Source organism: Anomaloglossus baeobatrachus, chromosome 5 (assembly GCF_048569485.1).
Source record: "Anomaloglossus baeobatrachus isolate aAnoBae1 chromosome 5, aAnoBae1.hap1, whole genome shotgun sequence".
In the NCBI taxonomy this organism is placed as follows: Eukaryota; Metazoa; Chordata; class Amphibia; order Anura; family Aromobatidae; genus Anomaloglossus; species Anomaloglossus baeobatrachus.
Genome location: NC_134357.1, coordinates 24603510 through 24628472, shown reverse-complemented (window position 1 = coordinate 24628472; position 24963 = coordinate 24603510). Strand labels below are relative to the sequence as shown.

Here is a 24963-nt window from a genome sequence, read left to right as displayed (position 1 = left end):
CTGAGTTGACAATGGTTGTGATTGGTAAAAGAGGTGACAACATGGAGAAAAGTTCCAGCATCTTCCATCACAGATGCTGTACAAAAAGTCCATGACAGAAATGGGTTGTGATTGGTCAGAGAGGTGATAACATGGAGAAAAGTTACTGAAGACCTCTGGGGTAAGGGGAGGGCAAAGGCCAGCAATAGGCGGTGACCGGTGAGAAGGGTGATAACATTGAGAAACGTTCTCATATCCTCCATCAAGTCAATGCTGCTGTACAGGGGGGGGGGGTAAAGGACATTGACCGTGGCTAAGTATATTTAGCTAAATAACTTACTTGATGACAGTGGCTGTGACTGATAAAGGAGGTGATAACATGGAGAAAAGTTCCCACATCCTCCATCTCTGGTGTTGTATAAAAGGTTCATGACAGGAATAGGTTGTGATTGGTAAGAGGTGATAACATGGAGAGAAGTTACTGGAGATGAATGGAGATTGATGGAGGTTGATGACCACAATAGGCTGGGATAGGCAAGAGGTAATAACATGGAGAAAAGTTCCTGTATCCTCTGTCAAGTCACTTGTGCTGTACAGAGGGATAGAGGACCATAAGAGAGGTGATAACATGGAGAGAAGTTACTGGAGATGAATGGAGGGGAGGTTGATGACCACAATAGGCTGGGATAGATAAGAGGTGATAACATGGAGAAACGTTACTGAGGATGAATGAAGGGGAGAGGGTGATGACCACAATAGACTGTTATAGGTAAGAGGTGATAACATGGAGAGAAGTTTCTGGAGATGAATAGAGGGGACGCTGATGACAGTAATAGGCTGGGATAGGTGATAACATGGAGAAAAGGTCCTGTATTTCCCATTGTAGTCACTGCAGGTTGTGATTGGTAAGAAAGTTGATGATGAAAGGCTCTCATATCGCCTTCAAATCATCGGTGGCTGCATGAGATTGACGACATCAATAAACTTTGGTGATAACATTAAGAAAAGCTCCTGTATTGGGATGATAGGGGATGATAGGGGATGATAGGGGATGATGATCTCTCATATCGCCTTCAAATCATCGGTGGCTGCATGAGATTGACGACATCAATAAACTTTGGTGATAACATGAAGAAAAGCTCCTGTACCTTCTTTTCCGGTTTTATTTTTCCTTGGCTCTGCAGACACTGAGTGATCAAACAATTAGAGCTGGGCTCACCTGGGATACCAGGACCACCATTCATGTGGGTGACCATTAACAATGGCCAGGAGGAGCTATACCCTGGATAGGCACAGTACGAGGCTCTAGTAACGGTTGGGTGCCCCCCCCCTTCACTGAGGGTCACTTCAGACGTCACGTCCATCTCTCGTTCTGCGCCTGCAGCTCCTCTGCTCAGCTATGTGTGTCCATGGCACGGACGACTACCGTCGCGTGTATTGTGATACAACCCTTCCAAATGTTGCCCTATTAGTGCCGCGCTCCTGCTCCGCACCCGCGAGCCCCGATTCCTAGTCACGAAGGTGAAGAACCAGATGAAGGAACAGAACACGTTCTCCTTTTATTAATACAGTTGTACAATTATTATTAAACATTGTGAAACAAAAAGAAAAAAAAAAAAAAATGTTATACTACAACCCCCATCAGGCAGAGCGAATTGGCCTTCATTGCACCCACCCGGGATCAGTAACTCTGCAGAGCGTCTTCCCCGCTGTAGAGGAATGTGAATCCACCGACAAACCCACAAGAATAATAATACAAGATGGCCGCCCCTTCATGTTGTAAAAGCCGGAGAGTACCTCGCCCCTCCCCTCCCCCCCACAACCCCACCCCCACCCCGATGTAAAAATCACGTCCGTCCTCTCGCAACGTGGCTACACCGGTGACGTGCAGGCCGACCACTCTCGCGGCAGCGAGACTACAACTCCCAGCAAACACCAGAGCTGTAGTTCCACCGCCGGTAAAGAGCCCGCGGCGCGCAGGACGATGGTCTATACTGAAAAGTCTACATCTACAGAACTTAAATATGAACTCCACCTCCCCCCCCGCCCCTTCACAGGCCCCGATTCCCTCTACTCCACCCCCATGTAACGAGACTCCATCTACCCCTGCGTAGCCCCCTAACAGCAGTATTCGCCGTCTCCCGAATGTCGCTCCCATTAGTATGGAACATAGTATGGACTTTCCACAGGAGGGGGGAGAAAAAAAAAATAATAAAATAAGTGCAGACGTGAGGGGAAAATTAAAAACTAGGGAGCAAGTGGGGAGGGGGACTGGACAGAGGTATCAGGAGATGATGCAGCGGTGAGCGGAGGGAGTGGTCCCTTTGGGAATATTCGGAATCTTGTCTTATCCGTGCAGACGTTCCCTGCAACGAGAGGAAAGATGGACGCACTGATCAGCCGAAAAACCCAACAGCAAGTGATCAATATCCCTGCAGCACCTCCACAGGCGAGATAAAGAATTGCAGGGCATTCATTAGTATCAATGAGTCCTCTGTGTAATGCACGGAAAATGGTGCAAACCAATGAACCTCAGCGACCGGCCACATGCAAGTGTTTGGCAAACTACAACTCCCAGCATTCCTTCACAGCCACAAGGTGAACAGGCAGCTGCTCGGGCATGCTGGGAGTTGTAGTGTTACACAGCTGGTGTAAACAGGTTATTGGTACGTTTCCCATTCACTTGGAAGCACAAAGCCATTTTGACAGGTAGGAGGGGTGATAACACGGAGAAAAGCTCCTGCACTATTCTTTCCCTGAGCTGTTCCCATTGCTCCTGTAGGCACAGACTGTCAGGCACTTGCTAGAGCATGCTGGGAGTTGTAGTTTCATAACTGATGCCAAATACTGGAATTTTGTTCTAGTGTCTGCAGCAAAATACATAACAATAATCTTTGGTTATTGCATTTTTAATGCATTTGCCTCCATTTTTGGTGCACATTGGAAGGAGTTTGTTTTTTTTCAAAGTACCATATATTTCGGTTTATAAAAACGCAAAAATGAATCCCATGTTTAGAGAGAAAAAAAAAAAATTGGGTCTGTTTTATAATCCAATTGCGTCTTAGTGGAGGGGCGCGGCAGCGGAGCGGGGGTCACAGGAGGCAGGGGCGATGCTGCGGGCGGTGCGGTGGGTGTCCCAGGAAGTGTACGTGACAGTGGCTGTGCTGGGGCTGCGGATGGTAAGGACTTCAAAGAAATGGCGCCCGGATTTGGTGCGTGCGCAGATTGAGTTCTCGGCTTAAATGTCAATAGCTGCACATGCGCTACCTTCAGGCACCATTTTCCTTAAGTCCGCTTGCTGGGAGATCAAGGGGCCGGAGGCGGCGCATGCGCAGATGAGATCTTGAGCTGAGAGCTCCATCTGGGAGCTCGTTGTCTCCGGGTGCCATTATTTTAAGCCCTCACCGCCTACAGCCCCTGCACAGCCGCCGGCGCCTTGGGCCTGCACAGCCGCCGGCGCCTTGGGCCTGCACAGCCCCTGCCTCCTGCGGCCCCTCTCCACCCCCTCCCGGCAAGTTATATTTGGATTATAAGACGCATTCCTCACTTTCCTACCAAACCTTTGGGAGGAAAAGTGCGTCTTATAATCTGAAAAATATGGTGCATAAAATTGTTAATTCTGCACTTAAAACACGTGTGCGTTTTTTTTGCTTTCTTTTTTTTTTTATCAGGCTGCCCATAAAAACCTATAGAGAAAATCCAGACTAAAAAAAGCAATTATGCGACACTGTGTAAAAGGCTCAAGGCCAGGAGGAGTGAATAGGATCCGACCTCATGAGAAAAGCTGTGCAGTCAGCAGAATCCCGAGTGCAGCTCTCGGTGTGAGCGGAGTGAGACACAGTGTTACTCAGCATTATACACAGCGGATGGGCCTGCTCTGAACCCCCCGGGGACGTCTGACGTTATTAGGCAGCCCCTCTCTGCATGCACCGTGCCACTCTGTACTTTAAAAATTCAGTGAATTGCTTACAGTGAAGTCTCCTGGGCGCTGCCAGGACTGTAGAGCGAGAAGAATGGCATGCATAAAACATGGATGGCACTATAGACCTAGAAATTAGCCGACAAACGCGCAACGGGGCGAGTAACAGCCCGTCACCTCCAAACGGCGGAGGGGGTAGCTGTCAATTTAGAGGCTGGCAGGCGGCAAGCCGCTCTCCTGCACCCTCGTGGGCAGCACAGAGGTTTGGGTGCAGCAGATAATGTAAACCACAAGTCCTAATTAGATCATAATTTTGCAATTTTCATCAGAAATAGCAGGCAGACCTGCGACCGTCGCTCAGCGGGAAGAATCCCTGATTACATCAAGCCTAAAAGTAAAAAATACCAAAACACAGAGCGCCACCTGCTGGTAAGTACGAGGTGCTGCAATCCGTGATGAATAGCTTTGAAGTCCGTGCACTTGGTGGAGGCACCCTGGTAATATTTGGCTGTGGGATCTGCACCTCGCATTTTTTTTCTGATACAGCGCCGCTCCGGACTAGTCCTATCAATCTGGATTGGCGCTGCGGCCGAGAAAATCCAAATGAGCTGCTAGGCGTAAACTATGGCAATATTTCCTTATTCTATGGACCTTTGGGGTCCCAGTTACTAGACATTGCGGGTGTATCTTAAAATGTAGAGGACTTGAAAAATAAAGATTTGCCCATAGGTCGTGACTGGGATTGCAACGCAGCTTTGTTGATGTGAATAAGGCTGAGCCGCAATACCAAACACAACCTGAGAGAGGTGTGGCACTATTTCGTTTTTTTTCCCCTTGTCCATTAAGAGTGCTCCGTTTTTCCCACGGCAGAGGATCAGCAGGTTGTGTTCTGTATGTGAGATAAGTTGGGTTCTTGCAGAGCGCCATTGTATGGCCCTGTGCACACGCTGCGGTTTTTTATGCAGTTTTTTCGAAATTTGCATCAAAATCTGCATGCCACTAATGAAGGCAGCAAAGTCTATGGGATTTTAGATTTGCTGTGTACATGGTGCGGTTTTTGTCTTGGTGCAGAAAAAAAAAAAATCTGCAGCATGTCAATTATTGGTCAGATTTAGCATAGTTTTTTTTCACCCATTGACTTCAATTTCTATTCATTGACTTTCTTGATGGCCCAAAAAATAAAGAAAAAACACACCAAAACCGTGTCAAAACCGCATCCAGTTTTGATGCATTTTTTTGCCACAGTGTGCAGATTTGGTGCAGAAAAGGTCTGCACCAAATCTGCAGCGTGTGCACATAGCCTAATTGTGTCGTGCACCAAGAACCATGTAATGAGCAGTCGTGCCGGGTCCTCACCTATCACCAGTCGTATCTGCGAGACGGCCTAATTGTGCTGTCTTCGGGTCCCTGGATGGCGAGCTGCTCCTCTGGGCCGCCTCTCCTTCTGTATGCCAACCCCCTCTGGTTCCTATAGCGGGACGTGCCTCTATGCCATTCGTCATCAAAATCAGCAGCATCGACTGTAATGGAGGACAAAAGATTAACAGTTATAGCTGTTGTATGGTGGTGTCAAGGGAGGAATTTGGGTGAAGACTGCTAATGGAGTCTTCGTTCGGGATATGCAGAGACGGTGCCGTATTAGCTGTATATCAGTGCCGATATATCAATGTATAAGACAATGAACACAGACATGGTCTCCTTGAGCCAGCGTCATCAACTGAACTCGTGTATTGCAAGACACCCAATTATACAGTTTGCATCTCTAACCTTGAAGCTAGAACAAGGGAGTAAGGAGTATTTCACTGCCTATTTTCTCCCAGCACATTGTTTATTTCTTGTACATTCTTTCTGTGTGAAAGCTACTGATAAGACTTTGCAGCTTCACATTCTGGCTTCATTATCTTTGGTTAACTCCTTCATGACTATACAGCTTAGAATTATATTATGGGTCTATGCGATAGCTACATAGACAGATTATTATGCAACTACATCTATAGTTTGATTGTTTAAACGTAATAAGAATATCTGTGTATGTAAACAAACCAACTACAGCTCAGGCGACCTCCACAGTGGTAGGTGGTGACATGGAGGGGGGGGGGGGGGGGGGGAGTTGGTGGCAAAGCGGCCTGGGAGATTTCTGTCCCTTCCTCTCTCCTAATGGGTGGTCTCTGTATCTTGTAGTGGGTAGTTTCCATGCTCATCAGCCTCTTTGCCCTCTTGATTCCCTTCAGCAGTAGCTTGCCCCTCATGCCTTGGGAGCTCCAGATGCGGGTGTAACGCCCAGGAGAGGCCATAGACAGCGCAGCAGCACGCATGTCACAGGCAGTACGCAAGCTCCAGCCCAGCAGGTAAAGTGCAGATTGCAAAAAGGTAAGAGCCTCACAATGGTCTTGGGGGTGATCCCTGCAGAACATGGGGGTGATGTGAATACCTGAGCTCTGTCCTAAATTATGCGGTACAATTCAGCTAATCTAAAGCGTCCCAAACTGAAACAAAGAGCGGTTTATGTAAACCTCCGCCTAAGGACTCTTTCACATATCCGTGGAAAAAAAAAAACAAAACTTTTTTTCACGGACGTGTTAAAGGTGCGTATGGCCCTCCATGTGGTGTGATTTTGGAACACGTGGTCTCCGTGTGCTATCTGTGATAGCACACGGAGAGCAGGAACTTTTAACTTACCTGTCCCCGATGCTGATGTCTCAGTCGCTGCTGCTGCTTCTGGGTCCATGGTGCAGTGAATATGTAATGAGCATAACGTGCGGGCCCTGAAGCAAGTGACAGCAGCGCCGAAGACAGGCGAGTATAGAAAATGTATTTGACACATACCGGAGAAAACACGTTTGTGTGAACACGGATTACACCACCGTGTGGTCCATGTGACATCACTGCTGCCGGAGAAAAACGGTCTTGTCTCCATGCGGAACACACGCGTGCGCCACACGGAAACACGGTCCTTGTGAAAAACACTAATGTGTGTGCACACCCATTGATTTTAATGGGTCTGTGTATGTCCATGTTTCCAGTACGTATGAAAACTGCGTCAAGCGTACAGAAATCACTGACGTGTAAAGGGGCCTAACAGTGGGTGTTCTAGAAGGTTCCTGGGTGGGGTTGGTGGGACCTAAGGAAGGTTGTCTCACGTTCGTCTATGTTGATGAACTCTTGTCTTTCCTCCCGGTCTCCGGTGCGGCGGTTGTGTGAACGCTGCATGATGTGCGATCGTTCTCCGATGTGATGTCCGATGCTCATCTGTTCCATTCCGCTGTCTGAATCCCGCATGGTGCGCCGCGTCTCACGGATCTGAAGAAAAAGAAGAACGCCTCTAATATCGGACAAGCTCGGTCCTTATGCCCCCCCGCCATGAAGAGAGACGGATGCGAGATCAATCCGAGAGGACGACATCGCTCTCCAGATACGAAGTGGATGGATAAAATCCTACTCACCCCACCAGGTGCGGTGCGTGTCTGCGAGGTCTCCTGATATACATTGGGGGCTCCGCTTCCCCCCATGTTGGAGTAAGAGATGACTGTGGAAGACGAGAAGGTCTGACAGTTTGAGGCGTTTGTCATTTGCTCCTAAAGAAAACCAGAGGAACATGAGCAATAATGTAACATGGCGGACGCCACATGCACACACACACAAGTATATATGTATACTCACCATACCGCCCATGAGGTCATTCATCATAGAGAACATGTCCATGAATCCACCGCCCTGAGCAGAAGAGCAAAGAATACAAAGGATCAGTCACTGGGTTTTGCTCAAACCCTCACTTTTTATTTAGACCACCCATAATTGGGAACCAAAATGGACAATCCCTGTAACACTTTCTTGCCCTGCCTCCTCTGATACAGTGTACAGGAACGGTTCTTCACCATCACTTTGGGTGACAGATGAATTCCAGCAGATGCCGTCCCGCTCTAACAGCCAGGATAGGAGATAACCGATACCATTCATAGTGATCGCGGCATCTAAGTGGTTATATAAAAAGGGAGGAGGCTTCTGCGTCGGCACAAACGAGATTGCGGGATGCCGCCGATAACCACAAATGGCAGCCAGGGACCTAACACAGTCATGGAGGTGAGAATAATGTGCCAGATGCTCGACGCAATACAAGAGAACGTCGCTGTATTATAGAAGCCATCAATCATCCAGTCCCCGATGAGAGCAAAGCTAAAACGATCAATGAAGTTCATAGAAAAGGAAAAGAAAATACTTTAATTTTGAAGAAGGCAAAAAAAAACAAACCCAAAACACCAACCACAGTAATAGGTCGCATACGTAACAGCCGGACCTTTATATTACAATATTTTCCTACATTGAGAAAACTGCAAAAAATGCTGTTTGGATAAACGGCCGGGCTCGGAACAGAAGGAGCAATATTTGAATTTTAAGCTGAAAAATTCCAAGCACCAGGTCGCATTTGCAAAGCCCCTAAGGTACCCAAAGAGCAGAAAACCCCCACAAGTGAGCCAATTTTGAAAACTAGACCAACCAAAGAATTCATCTGGGGAAGGGGGGGGTGGATTGTTGAGCATTCTGATCCCATAGATGCTTTACAGAACTTAAAATGTGGATGTTAAAACAATTTTAAACAAAATTTGTAATTTTCACAATGGATAATATATGAGAAAACAGCCCCCATAATTTTTTAGGCAGTTTGAGCCCACGGCAGGGCTGTTTGATTTCTGGAGGGTAAATTTGTCTGGATTAGATTGTAAATGTCATGTCACATGGTGAGAGCCCCGAGGTGCCAAAACAGCAGAAACCCCCACAAGTGACCCCATTTTGGAAACTAGACCCCTCTATAAATTTACACAAGGGGTAATAGGAGAAATGTGGCCCTATAATTTGTTATGCCTTTTCCCTCGAACAAAGTGATACCGGTTTAAAAACTAATGGTTCGCGACATGCAAAACTTGGAAAGCAAAGACTGCCATGTAATTTGTGGGATGTAAATCTGGACATTGTTGTATTTGCAGAGTCCCTGAGGTTCCAAAAAGGCAGAAAAATAAAAACAAAACAAAAAGGACCCCCCCCCCCACTGTACCAATTGCACCTCTCAGAATTAATCCATGGCTGCAGTGACTACTTTGTAGCATCCACACCATGCTTTTTTTTCCTGGAGAATTACAAACATGGCAGCCTAGTGCCCATACATTGTACCTCCATATATTGTGGCGCCCCCATACACTGTGGCCAGTTTGTGCTTCTGAAGACCCGTAAATTGTTAAGTGCACTATCCCCACTACAATTATGCCACACACCCCCTTACTGCGGTTTAGGAACAAGGGGGGCTCAAATGAGGGGGGGGCATTTAGATTTGGGAGTGCAGACGTCACTGGATTTTATTAGGGGGAGGTGGGAGCCGTTGCTTTTTTATAGTCTGTTCTACCAGTAATGTGGGACCCCCCGATATTTCCAGTGACAGATGACGTAACTGAAGTGGGGGCTGTATTTGTGCAGCTAAGTTAGGGGTTTTATTGGTAACATTTTGGGGTACAAAACATTTTTTGATAGCTTTCAGTATAAGGCTGCAATCACATTCTTGTGTACTGCGCTAATCACTTCCGACTCAGGGCAGATCAAAGTATTGTAGTGCGCCTGCGAAGGACCTCAGTGCCCGGCGAGTGTGTATGACGTAGGATCCGTCATGCATGCCAACTTCAGAAGAAGGAGGACAAAGATGGCCCAAAGAGGAGGCGCCGATCCCGGAGAACTGAGCCACACATCTGACTGTTGTGCACCGGAGTGACCTTCTAGGTAAGTAGTAAAGTGTTTATGTTCTACACAGCGGCCTGGGCCCTTATATACAGCATGTTAGAATGCTGTATATAAGAACCCGGTGGTGGTGGCCGCAACTTAGAGGCCCCAAAACTGGTGACAGGTTCCCTTTAAGGGACTCCGTCAGCACAGAATGACTGTTCAAACCAAGTTCAGACGTTTGTGTATCATGGAGGAGCCAAACATGTAAGTGCCAACCTGCTGGGTTTTTGTCTATCTCTGCCCTTCTCTTGCTCTATGAAGCCAGAGCTGTCAATCAAAGACGGGGGAGGGACTAAGAGGGAAAACCAGCAGGCGGGAGGGTGCACTTACAGGTTAGGCCGCCCCATGGTGCACTGAGCGCTTGTACAGAGGCCCTTTAACCACACATCAGATGTACAACTTGGGAGCTTTTATTGAAACCCAATTGCAAAAATTTTTTAATTTTAAATCCAAAATAGAGATCCCCTTTAAATTTCACTCAGACCTTTTATTCACTGGTTCCAGTGAGGTCTGAAGCTGCGATCCCGGGGCCCACATGACACTGTTCTGACATGCGGATCCCGCGTCTGATCAGCGCCGGCTTCCTTCACCCCGCCCTCGGATATTTGAGCAGGATGTGACAACTGTCCAAGGGCAGGGAGACAGACTCCGGGCGCTGATTGGTTGCGGAACTTGAGTGTCAATGTCAAATGGGCTCCGGAAACGCGGCTTCAGACATTGCTGGAACCTCGGCTGCACCGGAGGCGAGTATAGAACTTTTTTTTTTCTTTTATTCCGACACTCTGCTCTATTGCAGTCAAAATATTTGGCACCTAATGAGCTATTTTAGTTTTTTGTTGTTTTTTTTTTTTATTAAAAAGGGAGTGTGTCTTGAATGCTATTCTTGTATTAATTATATTTATTGATTATATAATCAATTATTTTTAATACAAAATGAAATGTCCTGTTTTAAGATTAATTTTATTCATTAATTTTTCTGCAGCCGCTGGGGGCGGCCATTTTTATTGACAGAGTCCTGCAAGTTCACTTGGACTCTGCCAGCTGTATTACTAGTACTGCCAGCCTGAGGGTCGCATAACAATCATCAGTGCCTCTCCTGAGCATAGAGTGACAGCGTATGTCTATGCAGCGGCCACTCAGCTCAGGAAAGGCGCTGAGGATTGTGATGCAATGCAGCAGGCAGAGAGTGTGAGTGCAGGGCGGTGGGCAAGAAGCGGAATAGCCATTCACTTAATTAGCCGGGGCTTAGAGCAATACAAGGGGACAATAAAAGCTACGGATCCTTAAATAGGGCTGCACAAATCCTATTTCAGGATACTATTCGTTTGAGTACGCAACTAGGGCTTATTTTTTAGCGAAGGACTTATATTTCAAGCCTCTCCAAAAAGGCCAAAATCCTGCTAGGGTTTACTTTCAGGGAAGCACGGTATGTAGGAGGCCAAGTGGGGTCTCCCACTGTACATAGGGGACTCACTATGTAGGTGGCTCACACTATGTAGGGACTCACACTATATACAGTGTGTCCACCGCCATTAACTTGAGAGCGGCGGCAGCTACAGGCATAGAAGTGGTGTCTAGGTATAGTAAAGTATCCATGCGCTACACAATGAAACCACCTACAGCGCCACCTGGTGGAAAACAACGGAGTTAGCATTTTTATCTTGAAAACGGAACGAGATAGAGAAAAAAAAAAGTGAATTAAAAAACTGTAGGGCATCATCAATTCAATACGAATCGACACCTTGCATACAGAAATGCTATGATATGAAACCCATGACCCCCCCCCCAAAACAATGAGCGCTGGGTAACGCATATGGCGCTCATTTAACTTTGATGCTCAAAGTGGCCACTGTCAGCTGCAATGATTATAGCTGCCGCCGTTCTCAAGTTAATGGCGGTGGACAGGATATGGGCTCATACGGTATACAGGAAGGCTATGTGGGGGGGCTCATACTGTATACAGGAAGGCTGTGTGGGGGGCTCATGCTGTATACAGGAAGGCTGTGTGGGGGGCTCATACTGTATACAGGAAGGCTATGTGGGGGGCTCATACTGTATACAGGAAGGCTATGTGGGGGGGCTCATACTGTATACAGGAAGGCTATGTGGGGGGGCTCATACTGTATACAGGAAGGCTATGTGGGGGGCTCATACTGTATATAGGGGGTTGAGTGAGGGCTCATCCTATATGTAGGGATCTATGTGAAAGTGTATATTGTATATAGGAAGCAGTCTCTATACTTAATTTTGCTCAATATTAAGTGATACAATTGATATTAATACAAAGAAGGGAATTTTGTTTACTTACCGTAAATTCCTTTTCTTCTAGCTCCAATTGGGAGACCCAGACAGTGGGTGTATAGCTACTGCCTCTGGAGGCCGCACAAAGAACTACACTTAAAAGTGTAAGGCCCCTCCCCTTCTGGCTATACACCCTCCCGTAGGAGTACGGATTCCTCAGTTTTAGTACCAAAGCAAGAAGGAGGAAAGCCAATAACAGTTTCAAAAACAAATTCAATCCGATAACGAGATCGGAGAACTGAAGAAACAACATGAACAACATGTGCACCCGAAAAACGAAACCCTAAGAACAAATAGGGCGGGTGCTGGGTCTCCCAATTGGAGCTAGAAGAAAAGGAATTTACGGTAAGTAAACAAAATTCCCTTCTTCTTTTTCGCTCCTAATTGGGAGACCCAGACAGTGGGACGTCCAAAAGCAGTCCCTGGGTGGGTAAAAAGATACCCCAAGAACGGGCTGTCAGACAGCCTCTTCCTACAGGTGGGCCACCGCCGCCTGAAGGACCTGTCTACCTAGGCTGGCATCTGCCGAAGCGTAGGTATGCACTTGATAGTGTTTGGTAAACGTGTGCAGACTCGACCAGGTAGCCGCCTGGCACACTTGCTGAGCCGTAGCCTGATGCCGCAATGCCCAGGACGCACCCACGGCTCTGGTAGAATGGGCCTTCAGTCCAGATGGAATCGGAAGCCCAGCAGAACGGTATGTGTGAAGAATTGGTTCCTTTATCCACCGCGCCAGGGTGGATTTGGAAGCTTGCGATCCCTTATGCTGACCAGCGACTAGGACAAAGAGCGCATCAGAACGGCGTAGAGACGCCGTGCGAGAGATGTAAATCCTGAGTGCTCTCACCAGGTCCAACAGATGTAAACCCTTTTCAAATTGGTGAACTGGATGCGGACACAAAGATGGCAAAGTGATATCCTGATTGAGATGAAAGGAAGAAACCACCTTGGGAGAAAACTCTGGAATTGGACGCAGTACTACCTTGTCTTGGTGAAACACCAGGAAGGGAGATTTGCAAGATAACGCCGCCAGCTCTGACACTCTCCGAAGAGACGTGACCGCCACAAGAAAAACCACCTTTTGTGAAAGCCGAGAAAGGGAAACCTCTTTCAAAGGCTCGAAAGGCGGCTTCTGGAGAGCAATGAGAACCTTGTTCAGATCCCAGGGTTCCAATGGCCGTCTGTAAGGAGGAACGATATGACGAACTCCTTGGAGAAACGTGCGTACTTTAGAAAGCCGTGCCAAGCGCTTCTGAAAGAATACAGATAGCGCGGAGACTTGACCCTTAAGAGAGCTAAGCGACAAACCTTTTTCCAAGCCAGACTGCAGGAAGGAAAGAAAAATTGGCAATGCAAATGGCCAGGGGGAAAACCCTTGAGCCAAGCACCACGCTAAGAATATTTTCCACGTCCTGTGATAGATCTTAGCTGAGGATGGTTTTCTAGCCTGTCTCATTGTGGCAGCAACTTCATGAGATAAACCTGAGGCCGCTAGGATCCAGGACTCAATGGCCACACAGTCAGGTTCAGGGCCGCAGAATTCAGATGGAAAAACGGCCCTTGAGACAGCAAATCTGGACGGTCTGGTAGTGTCCACGGTTGGCCTACCGTGAGATGCCACAGATCCGGGTACCACGACCTTCTTGGCCAATCTGGAGCGACGAGTATGGCTCGATGGCAGTCGGACCTGATTTTCCGGAGAACTCTGGGTAACAATGCTAGAGGTGGAAACACATAGGGGAGTCGGAATTGCGACCAATCCTGAACCAAGGCGTCTGCCGCCAGTGCTCGGTGATCGTGAGACCGTGCCATGAAAACTGGGACCTTGTTGTTGTGCCGTGACGCCATGAGATCGACGTCCGGCGTCCCCCAGCGGCAACAGATCTGCTGAAACACGTCCGGGTGAAGGGACCATTCTCCTGCGTCCATGCCCTGGCGACTGAGAAAGTCTGCTTCCCAGTTTTCCACGCCTGGGATGTGAACTGCGGATATGGTGGACGCTCTGCTTTCCACCCACATCAAAATCCGCTGGACTTCTTGAAAAGCCTGGCGACTGCGTGTTCCCCCTTGGTGGTTGATGTACGCCACCGCCGTGGAATTGTCCGACTGAATCCGAATCTGCTTGCCTTCCAGCCATTGTTGGAAGGCTCGCAGGGCAAGATAGATTGCTCTGATTTCCAGAACATTGATCTGCAGGGTGGACTCTTCCTGAGTCCACGTCCCCTGAGCCCTGTGGTGGAGAAACACCGCTCCCCACCCTGAAAGGCTCGCATCCGTCGTGACCACTGCCCAGGACGGGGGAAGGAACGACTTTCCCTGTGACAATGAGGTGGGGAGAAGCCACCAACGCAGAGAGTCCTTGGCAGTCTGAGAGAGGGAAACAGTCCTGTCGAGGGACGTCGATTTCCCATCCCATTGGCGTAGGATGTCCCATTGTAGAGGGCGCAGATGAAACTGCGCGAACGGGACTGCCTCCATTGCTGCTACCATCTTTCCTAGGAAATGCATGAGGCGCCTCAGTGAGTGCGACTGGCTCTGAAGGAGAGATTGCACTCCAGTCCGTAGCGAACACTGCTTGTCCAGTGGAAGCTTCACTATCGCTGAGAGAGTATGAAACTCCATGCCAAGATAAGTCAGAGATTGGGTCGGGGTTAGATGAGACTTTGGAAAGTTGATAATCCACCCGAAACTCTGGAGAGTGTCTAGTGCCACCTTCAGACTGTGCTGGCATGCCTCTTGAGAGGGTGCCTTTATAAGCAGGTCGTCTAGATACGGGATGACCGAGTGACCCTGCGAGTGCAGAACAGCTACTACTGCTGCCATGACCTTGGTGAAGACCCGGGGGGCTGTTGCCAGACCGAAAGGTAACGCTACGAACTGCAGGTGTTCGTCGTGTATGACGAAGCGTAGGAAACGCTGATGCTCTGGTGCAATCGGCACGTGGAGATACGCATCTTTGATATCTATTGATGCTAGAAAATCTCCTTGAGACATTGAGGCTATGACGGAGCGTAGGGATTCCATCCGGAACCTCCTGACTTTTACATGTCTGTTGAGCAACTTTAGATCCAGGACGGATCGATACGAACCGTCCTTTTTTGGGACCACAAACAGATTGGAGTAAAAACCGTGACCTTGTTCCTGAAGAGGGACGGAGGTCACCACTCCTTCCGCCTTTAGAGCGGCCACCGCCTGCAACAGAGCATCGGCTCGGTCTGGTGGTGGAGAAGTTCTGAAGAAACGAGTTGGCGGACGAGAACTGAACTCTATCCTGTACCCGTGAGACAGAATATCCCTCACCCAACGGTCTTTGACGCGTGACAGCCAAATGTCGCCAAAGTGGGAAAGCCTCCCACCGACCGCGGGTGTGGGAATCGGAGACTGCAAGTCAGGAGGACGCCGTCTTGGCAACGGTTCCTCCGGCTGTCCTTTTTGGGCGTGACTGAGACCTCCAAGAATCTGAGCGTCTCTGGTCTTTTTGAGTCTTTTTTGACGAGGCGAATTGGGACCTGCCCGGTCCTCGAAAGGACCGATAACCAGACTGACCCCTCCTCTGTTGGGGTTTGTTTTGTCTGTGTTGCGGTAAGGATGAGTCCTTACCCTTGGAGTGTTTGATGATTTCATCCAAACGCTCTCCAAACAATCGGTCACGAGAAAAAGGCAAATTGGTTAAGCACTTCTTGGAATGAGAATCTGCTTTCCAATGTCTCAACCACAGGGCCCTACGCAAAACAACGGAGTTGGCTGACGCCACTGCCGTGCGGCTTGTAGCGTCAAGAACAGCATTAATCGCGTACGACGCGAATGCCGTCATTTGCGAGGTCAATGGTGCTACCTGCGGGGCAAATGCACGTGTGACTGAGTCGACTCGCGCAAGCCCGGCTGAGATAGCTTGGAGTGCCCATACGGCCGCAAACGAAGGCGCCAATGACGCTCCAATTGCTTCATAGATGGATTTCAGCCAGAGCTCCATCTGCCTGTCAGTGGCATCTTTAAGTGCCGCTCCATCTTCAACTGCAACCAAGGATCTAGCTGCCAGCCTGGAAATTGGAGGATCCACTTTTGGACACTGGGTCCAACCCTTGACCACCTCAGGGGGAAAAGGGTAGCGTGTATCTTTAAGCCGTTTAGGAAAACGCCTTTCAGGATAAGCGTGGGGTTTCTGGATTGCGTCTCTAAAGTCAGCGTGGTCCAGAAAAGTGCTTAACGTACGCTTAGGGTATCTGAAATGGATTCTCTCGTGCTGCGAAGCTGACTCCTCTGCAAGAGGAGCTGGTGGGGAAATATTTAACATCTTATTGATGTTAAATATAAGATCATTAACTATGGCGTCACCATCTGGTGTATCTAGATTGAGAGCGGTCCCAGGATCAGAATCCTGATCAGTTACGTCCGCCTCATCACCCATAGATTCATCTCGCTGGGATCCTGACCATTGAGATGAATGTGAAGGCCCGTCATAGCGAGCCCGCTTAGGCTGCCCGGGGCCATCGTCCGAGTCAGAGTCTTCACCCTGAGGTGTAGATGCCCGTCCCGGAGCTTGGAGGTAATTCAGCTGAGGGGGACCAGGGGGCAAAGATTGCACAGTGTCCGTGGCCTGAAGTACAGGCCTAGCTCGCAATGTGTCAAGAATTTGTGACATAGTGAGAGACATTCTGTCAGCAAAAGCTGCAAACTCAGTTCCTGTCACCTGGACAGCATTCACAGGTGGTACACCCTGGGTCACGTCCAGCAGAGGTCCCGACTGTGCAAGCGCCGCAGGGGCCGAGCACTGCACACAATGGGGGTCCGTGGAGCCTGCCGGTAGAAAAGTCCCACATGCGGTGCAGGAAGCATATAATGTCTGTGCCTTGGCACCCTTGCGTTTTACGGACATGCTGCTGGCTCTCTGCAATGTGAGAGAGTCTATAGCCAAAGGGCGACCAGCGCTATTAATACCAAGTATTTGTAGAAACAAAATACTAAGAATAGTACTGGCACAAGAGGGGGTGAGCCCTGAGGGCTGCTTACCGCCCGCTGAATAGCGGGTAAGAGGCGCAGAATTCCTTGTCTGGGTCTCCCCGGCTCCCCTCTGCAGCTCAGCGTGTCAGCAGGAATGGCTGCCGGCGTCTGTGGAGAGGGGCGGTCCGTGGGAGTTTCCAAACAAAAGTGCGGGAAACAGTGTCCCCTCTGTGCCGATTGTGAGGGCTGGAGTATGTAAAAACGACTCCAGCCCTCGGCGCTGATGCACTGGCCAGCGTCCCGCCCCTCTCCTGACTGGCAGGTCTGGGGGCGGGAACGAACGGAAGCAGGCCGCAAAAGCCGGGGACTCGAGTTATCAGCGCGGCCGCCGTAAAAGCGCAGGCCGCGCTGAAGTCCCCGGCGCACTACAAGTGCCAGCCGCGCCGCAGTCCCAGCGGCCGGCGCGACCGATTCCCAGACGTGTGCCTGCTTCAGCGAAGCTGAATGAGGCCATGGCACAAGCGCCGTAGCGCTGATGTCCCCCGGCGCACTACAACACCCAGCATGCTGCGGTGTGAGCGCCAAATGCACGGGGACACAGAGTACCTTGAGGAAGCAGGGCCATGTCCCTGATGTACTCCGCTCCATCCAGCATCTTCTCCAGGGGCTGTAGATGGAGCACGGTCTCAGTGCCTGGAGACCGGTAAATCCCACTTCACCCAGAGCCCTGTAAAAAGGGATGGGGAAGGAATCAGCATGTGGGCTCCTGCCGCCGTACTCGCAATGGGTACCTCAACCTTACAAACACCTCCGACATACAGTGGGGTGAGAAGGGAGCATGCTGGGAGCCCTGTATGGGCCCTCTTTTCTTCCATCCGACATAGTCAGCAGCTGCTGCTGACTAAAAACAATGGAGCTATGCGTGCGTGTCTGACCTCCTGCGCACAAAGCTAAAACTGAGGAATCCGTACTCCTACGGGAGGGTGTATAGCCAGAAGGGGAGGGGCCTTACACTTTTAAGTGTAGTTCTTTGTGCGGCCTCCAGAGGCAGTAGCTATACACCCACTGTCTGGGTCTCCCAATTAGGAGCGAAAAAGAAATAAATTTATATATTCATATTAATGTTGAGCAGAATTAAATTCCAGCCTCTAGGTCCGGCCTCCGCACCAGTCACGGTCTCATGCTCCTCAGGAAAGCTAACTGCCCCCTCCCCCTGTGCTATAGACTTCCAGAAATATGGACCTTTTTATTTAGTTCTAGGTTTTATGGTCTTTACTAACGAGGCATGTCCTGAGGATGATCTGCCGACAGATAATTAACTATTAGCACAGAATATAAAAGGGGCCATAACTCTGGAATCACAGAAACACTCTGAATACGCAGCACCAGCTACAATGCAGACCCCCATACAGATCCCAGGACTGAAGCCTTTATACCACAAATCTAATAAGACCACCCACTGAAGAGTTTACATTTTTAGGCTTCCGAGTAACTCAGGAGAGATCACATCAGTCCAAATTCCCCCCCCTAAATCAAAAAGCGTTGGCTGGCAGCACCAATGTGTGACATGGCTACGAATCAGACAGGGCTCAGTCTATGACGTGCACAATAAGGCTGCTTTCACACATCCGGTTTTTCTTCTGCGGCACAATCCGGCACTTTGCAGGAAAATCGCAACCGGTTTTTTTTGCTGCCGGTTGAGATTTTCTTGCATAGACTTTAATTAGTGCCGCATTGTGCCGCATGGCCTTGCGTTCCGTCCGGTTTTTGCTGCATGCGGCAGATTTAGCCGATGCGGCGGCCGGATGGAATGTTGCCTGGCACGTTTTTTCGTGCGGCAAAAAAAACGCATCGCGCCGCATTCGGCCGATGCGGCGCATCTCTCAATGCATGCCTATGGCGGCTGGATGCGGCAATAACCGCATCCGGCCGCCGCATGCGGTTTTTGCCACTGCGCATGCTCAGTAGCATGCCGCAAGCGGCCAAAACCGGACGGGCCGCAACGGAAAAACTTATGCAAAGAATGCGGTGTTTTCACCGCATCCGTTGCATAGCTTGCACAGCCGGATTGAGCCGCAGAGCTCAAGCCGGATGTGTGAAAGTAGCCTAACTATCCCTGGGCTGACAACACTCACCATTCCCATCATGCCAAAGGGGCTCAGCGCTCCGGCCTGGGGCGAAGACAAGCGGCACGAGTCATGGAAAAAGAAAAGAGAAAGAAAGATGAGCTTCACATAATATATAACATGGCAGTGCAGAGCCGGCGCGGGACGTCACCTGCATGTCACGATGACCCCCGGAACGAGGCAGCGCCGGGACACTCCCGTCTGTCAGACTCAGAAAGGGCGACATTCCGAAATTCCCCGAAAACATGCGTCTCATGTGCTGACGGTGCAACGCGAACGGATCCCTGCGGAGGAAGAAGAAGCGTTATGAGGGGCAACCGCAGGATGAAGCCTTCAAGAACATGTAACAAAAGGGGAAGCACTCACATCAAGAACATGGCGGGATCCTGGGGGTCGGTGTCTCTCATGAAGCGAAACATGGCGGCTCACAGTTATCCACTATCTGCGAAATATTCCAGGGAAGATCTAAAGAGGTAACTGAAGGAGAAAAAAAAAAAAACAAACAAACAAAAGTTAGCAACATTTTCCTCCTATTCCAGTAACGTGCAAAAGCAAGAAGGTTCCAAAACTAAAGACAACCCGTGAGGCGATTCATGCTGCCCAAACTGCGAGCAGCAAAGATCAGAGCCTGCCGGAACGATTGCCAAAGTATATTATTTTGGGAAAGTCTGCATTTTCAGAAAAAGATCCAGCGAAGGACCATAGCCGAAGGTGAGACTAGTGGGACTCTGCTGCAGGCGATGGACTGGTCTCCATACACCACATCACTGGGAAGAGCCGGCCGAGGGCAGAGTCCGCTAGTCTCACCTCCGGCTGGTTCTCCAAAGTATGTTTTTCTCTGGAACACCCAAGTGTTTCAGACAATATTACACTCTGTTGCAAACCTTCGGCCAGACTGTAATTCAGGTGACAGCGTCTCTTTGATAAAATTGTACTTTATCAAATTGATGAACAAAAAAGAAATTAACCCCTTCGTCACTTCTTCTCGTCACTTGTACAGTTTTTGAGGTTGTGCCAAACATCTTGGAGACCTGACCTCAGATCTTCTGTGTATGAGGCTTGTGAAGATCCTTTGGGTCCTGATCCCAAATGGGATGATGCGAGTGTCAGGCTAGCTACGGGGAAGTACCAAGCAAATGGTGAATAGAAAACCCTGTCTGACCAAACCTACCGCTGGCCTCTGGAGTCCCTCACCACCCTACATAGGTTCCTCACCTATGCGCCGAGCCAGATACCTGACCCTAAGTATTCCTAGTGCTGGACCCTAAATACTTAAAAGGTGGGATGAGCTCTTCATCAACCCCACTAAATATTAGAGAAGATACAAGGCGGACACACAGGGGAAAAGTGAATGCACTACTTATTCACAGATGACTCAGGTAGTTCAGCAATGATATTACAGAGTACAAGCCACCTGCTTGGAACGAGAGCTTGAATGAACTGAACAATATCAGCACCATTATTCCAGGGAAGAAGGGAGTATTTAAGCCCAAGGAGAATACTTATAATCAGCAGATGGACGTGAGGAGAGCTTCGATGGGTCCTAAAGGGGAAGAGATGAAAATCCAGCAGGAAAGCTACCTAGTACAATGAATACCAATATCAGGAATGATAGAAAGTCAGGGAGCATTTTGCACATCCAAACGCTGTGACCTCCTAATGCCAGAAACCACATGACTGTCACCTGTGACAGTGGGGCCAGATTATCGCCTCCAGGACTCCTCGTTCTTAATGAAATTGGCTGGATGTTTGGGGGTCATAGTACTGCTGCAGAATAAATATGGAGCCAATCAGATGCCTCCCTGATGGGATCACATAATGGATACAATATCTGCCTGGATTTCTCAGCATTGAGCAGACCATTAATCCTGACCAAGTACCGTATTTTTCACTTTATAAGACGCACTTTTGTTCCCCCACATTTTGGGGGGGGGAAGTAAGGGGTGTGTCTTATAATCCAAATATACGGATTATATACTGCAGGGCCCAGGGGAGGTGGAGGCAGCTCTGGAGCGGTGCTGGAGGCTGAGGCAGGCTGGTGAAGGCTGCATGAGGCAGCGGGAGATCTCCTGCTCCGGCTCATATAATATGCACTGCCGCTGTCCATCACCATGGTGCTCAAACCGCACCGTTGTGATGGTCTGGGGGAGCGGCGCATGTTATATGTGCCTGTGCCCCCCTTTGATGGCACATGCCCCCCCTTTGATGGCACATGCCCCCTCCTGTGTTAGATATGGCTCCCATGCTGCTGCCCATCCTAAAATTAAAAAAAAAACAAAAAAAAAACAAAAAAAACAAACTCCTTTACTTACCGCCTCCAGCGCTGATCTCCCGGTGTCTCCCTGCTGCCGCTGTGATCAGGCACGCAGTGATGATATCACTCTGCTGTGCCAATCACATGACCGGCACCGAGAACCAGGAAGTGCAGGAGCTCAGCAGCACGGAGGGAGACACCGGGAGGACAACACTGGAGAAGGTAAGTAAAGAGTTTTTTTTATTTTACTATGAGCAGCAGCATGGGGGCCATATCTAACACAGGGGGACGTGTGCAGCACAGGGGGCCATGTGCCATCCATAGGGGCCTATATTCATATAAGGGGGCCATATCCAGATTAAGGGGGCTAATTTTAGGATGGGGGGGGGCTATGAGGGACATTTACCCTATATGGATTTGTTAGACTGACACTGGCATAAGACGGACCCCATTTAACAAAAAAAAAAAAAAAATTCTCTTTTCCTTCACCAAATTTGGGGGTGCGTCTTATAAAGCGAAAAATAACATACCCAAGTCCATAAGAAGAAATGCAGCCATAAACTTGCAGGACCCTCCACCGTGCTTCACTGCTCCCGCATACCCTCATTGTGTCTCTGGGTACAAACTCCCGCCTGTTACAGCCAAATATTTCACATTGTGAGTCCTCAATCCAGAGCACCTGCTGCCGATACCTTAGGTCCTATGTTTTTGTCTATAGTTGATTCACCATCTTGTTTTTTTTTTTCCATTGCATCACTAGACATCTTCCGATTTTAAAGTCTCATCTGCAGCCCTAAGTTCTCATGGCTGACCACTGCGTCTACAGTCCTCATCGTTACAGGGTTTATGGGATTTTCTTTAAAAAGGAGTTTAAAGTGCACCATTCACCAGGATTTTCCTATATAACCTAAATCCAGTGCTATACTGGCACTATCAGGCTGATTCTATACAAACCTGTAGTGATCAGCTCGGATGTATAGGTTTTAAAATCCAAGCAAGTAAAGTTTGTAAAATCCGCAGCTTGTGGAGTGGCAGCAGCTGAGGATCAGATAATAGCTGGGGGGGGGGAGGGTATTCATAGTTATCCCCTCCCCCTGTTATCTATGCGAATTCTATAATAGAATCGATTAACTGACTAGAAGGACCTGTGCTGATGTCATACCCATGTGACCAGAACGGGCGGGGCCTCAGCAATCAGTAAAATGTTGCTTCCTGGTCTCAGCTTTGCTGGCTGAGGCCCCGCCCCTTCTGGTCTCATAGGCATGACCTCAGCACCGGTCCTTCTAGTCAGTTAATAAATCGATCCCATAATAGAATTAGCATAAATAACAGGGGGAGGGGATAACTGTGAATACCCCCCCCCAGCTATTATCTGATTCACAGCTGCTGTCACTCATCAAGCTGCGGATGTTACAAACTTTACTTGCTTGTGTTTCAAAACCTATACATCCGAGCTGACCCCTACAGGTATGTATAGAATCAGCCTGATAGTGCCAGTATAGCACTGGCTTTAGGTTATATAGGGAAATCCTGGTGATTGGTGCACTTTAAACAGCTCATCCCGTCGAATGTGAAATCTTTGGGCGACACCTTGCCGATGCAGTATAACTACCTTTGTGTCTTGTTGCTCTGCCCATCCTTACTATAGCATATAACCTGTGAGATGAATCTTCCAAAGCCTCACCTTTGGAGTTTAGCTGTTCCTCACCCAGTTTTGAAGGAATTTGTCCAGTCTCAAAAAGAAATACCGAGTCTCATGAGGCTTCTCTCAATTCTCCTCTATAGGAGGCACACAGGAGTCTAGTCTGCATGTGACCGCACACCCGCACGGTGAACACATCACACTTCACAATTCGGCAGTCCGCGCAGACTTTTCTGCTGAGACCAGACAACCCCTTCGAGCCTCTTATACTTTTTTTTTTCCTGTTTATGACTGTGTTGCAACCTGCATATGAAAATGATGATCATTATCACCTGATGGGTGTAGGAGTGACTAATTACCGGTATAGCCGACTATAATCCTATAAAATCCCTGACTGTGCAAGTGACAAGTGTAACCAGAAAAAGTGATGACTGCAAAGGGCGGTCACCAAATACTGATGGGATTTACATTTCTCTTTTGTTCGTTCACTTTACATTGTTAATTTGTAGTTTTTCAGCAGTTTTTCCCCCACACATCTGGCCAAGACTTTGGCCCTTTACTGTATAGAACACAGGTCAGTAATTTCTTCTCTGCTATTCACAACACCCAAATTTTCCAAAAACGTTGTGCCGCTGTGTAAAAGAATGCAATCATTTGGAAATCTCTTGTCACCGTATTTTATTCCAGCAGAACATAGAACAGATCAGAAGGTGAGTGTTGGACATTTTTCCAATTCATTGATGGCAGAAACAAATCTCAAAAAATGGATTCCCAGGCCATGTTCACCATTGTGCATCATCTCCTCCTCTTCTTCTTATAACAGTCTGTAAATGTTGGGGAAGTGAGGAGACAATTGGAGTTTTCGGAGAGGAACGTCGTCCCTTCTTTGGCTGATGGCAGATCCTCTCTGCTCCACAGTCCGGGGTCTTTTTTGCTGGATTTTTCCAGGCCGCCTACAGTCCGGACTGTAGGCGGCCTGTTCATCACCATAATAACTCTTCTTCTGCTGAGCTGTATTGGTCGCAGTATGTGGTTTACCGTTGTCCTGCTGAGAAATGCAAGGTCTTCCCTGAAATAGACATTGTCTACATGGAGCAGATGTTGTTCTAACAACACTATATAAATTCTCAGCATTGATGGCATCTTTTATGGGTAACCTGCCCCTGCCATAGGCATTACTTCAGCCCCGCATACATCAAAGATGCAGAACAAACTGGATGGACCCTCTCCTCCTGATTCTGCAGGACACCACATTCATCACTTCCATTTAAAAAAAAAAAAAAAAATTTTGATTCATCCGACCACAGAACAGTGTTCCATTTTTCGTCAGACCATTAAAAATGAGGTATGACCAAAAGAACAAAGGCAGCATTTGTGGATTGTGCCAATACATGGCTATTTTTTGGGGTGGATAATAGAGCTCTAACTTAAATTTGTAGATTGCACAGTGAGGTGTTAACGTAGACAATGATTTCTGGAAGTTTTCCTGAGCTCATGACCAAATCATGCCCATATTTAATGCAGTGATGCTCAAGAGCTCGGAGATCAAGAGTATCAAATACTGACAGTATTATCCCTTGTGTACATGGATTTCTCCAGAGTCCCTGAATCTTTAAGATATATTCTGTAGGTGGAGGATATTCAAAGATTTTGCAATTTAACGTTAAGGAACAGTTTTCTGAAATTGCTCACATAGTGACCTCTGACCATCTTTGCTTCTGAGAGACTCTGCCTCTCTATCATGCTCTTTTTAAACAAATGTGACTTTGTTCAAAATTGACCTTCTGACAATTTTACATTACCACTATTTTACAGCCTATTGTTAACCCTGTTGCACCTTTTTTGAGATGTTTACGCCAACAATAACTACTACACGATTTAAGTTTCTCAAATAAAATTGAATATCAGTTTAACATCTGAAGTGTTCTAGGTTTTGTTGTGAATAAAACATGGAGATAACAGATTTCCAAATCAAATCATTATTGATGCAGCCCCAATTTTTTGGAATCTGCTTGTATACACAGCCCTGTTAAAA

At 48.3% G+C, this 24963-nt stretch overlaps 1 protein-coding gene across 1 annotated transcript in view; it reads right to left on the bottom strand.

Annotated features, from left to right (window-relative positions):
* Nucleotides 1-1519: 1519 nt before the first annotated feature.
* The window catches only part of MLF2 (myeloid leukemia factor 2), a 34416-nt gene continuing 10972 nt past the window's right edge, over nucleotides 1520-24963 (bottom strand). Inside the window, exons 2-9 of the mRNA XM_075352216.1 lie at nucleotides 19399-19509; nucleotides 19184-19316; nucleotides 19042-19077; nucleotides 7559-7612; nucleotides 7342-7473; nucleotides 7039-7198; nucleotides 5255-5418; nucleotides 1520-2345 (exon numbers count right to left, since the gene is read on the bottom strand). Coding sequence (XP_075208331.1) covers nucleotides 5258-5418; nucleotides 7039-7198; nucleotides 7342-7473; nucleotides 7559-7612; nucleotides 19042-19077; nucleotides 19184-19316; nucleotides 19399-19451 — 729 coding nt within the window. The 5' untranslated portion in view covers nucleotides 19452-19509 and the 3' untranslated portion in view covers nucleotides 1520-2345; nucleotides 5255-5257. The remainder of the gene's footprint in view (nucleotides 2346-5254; nucleotides 5419-7038; nucleotides 7199-7341; nucleotides 7474-7558; nucleotides 7613-19041; nucleotides 19078-19183; nucleotides 19317-19398; nucleotides 19510-24963) is intronic.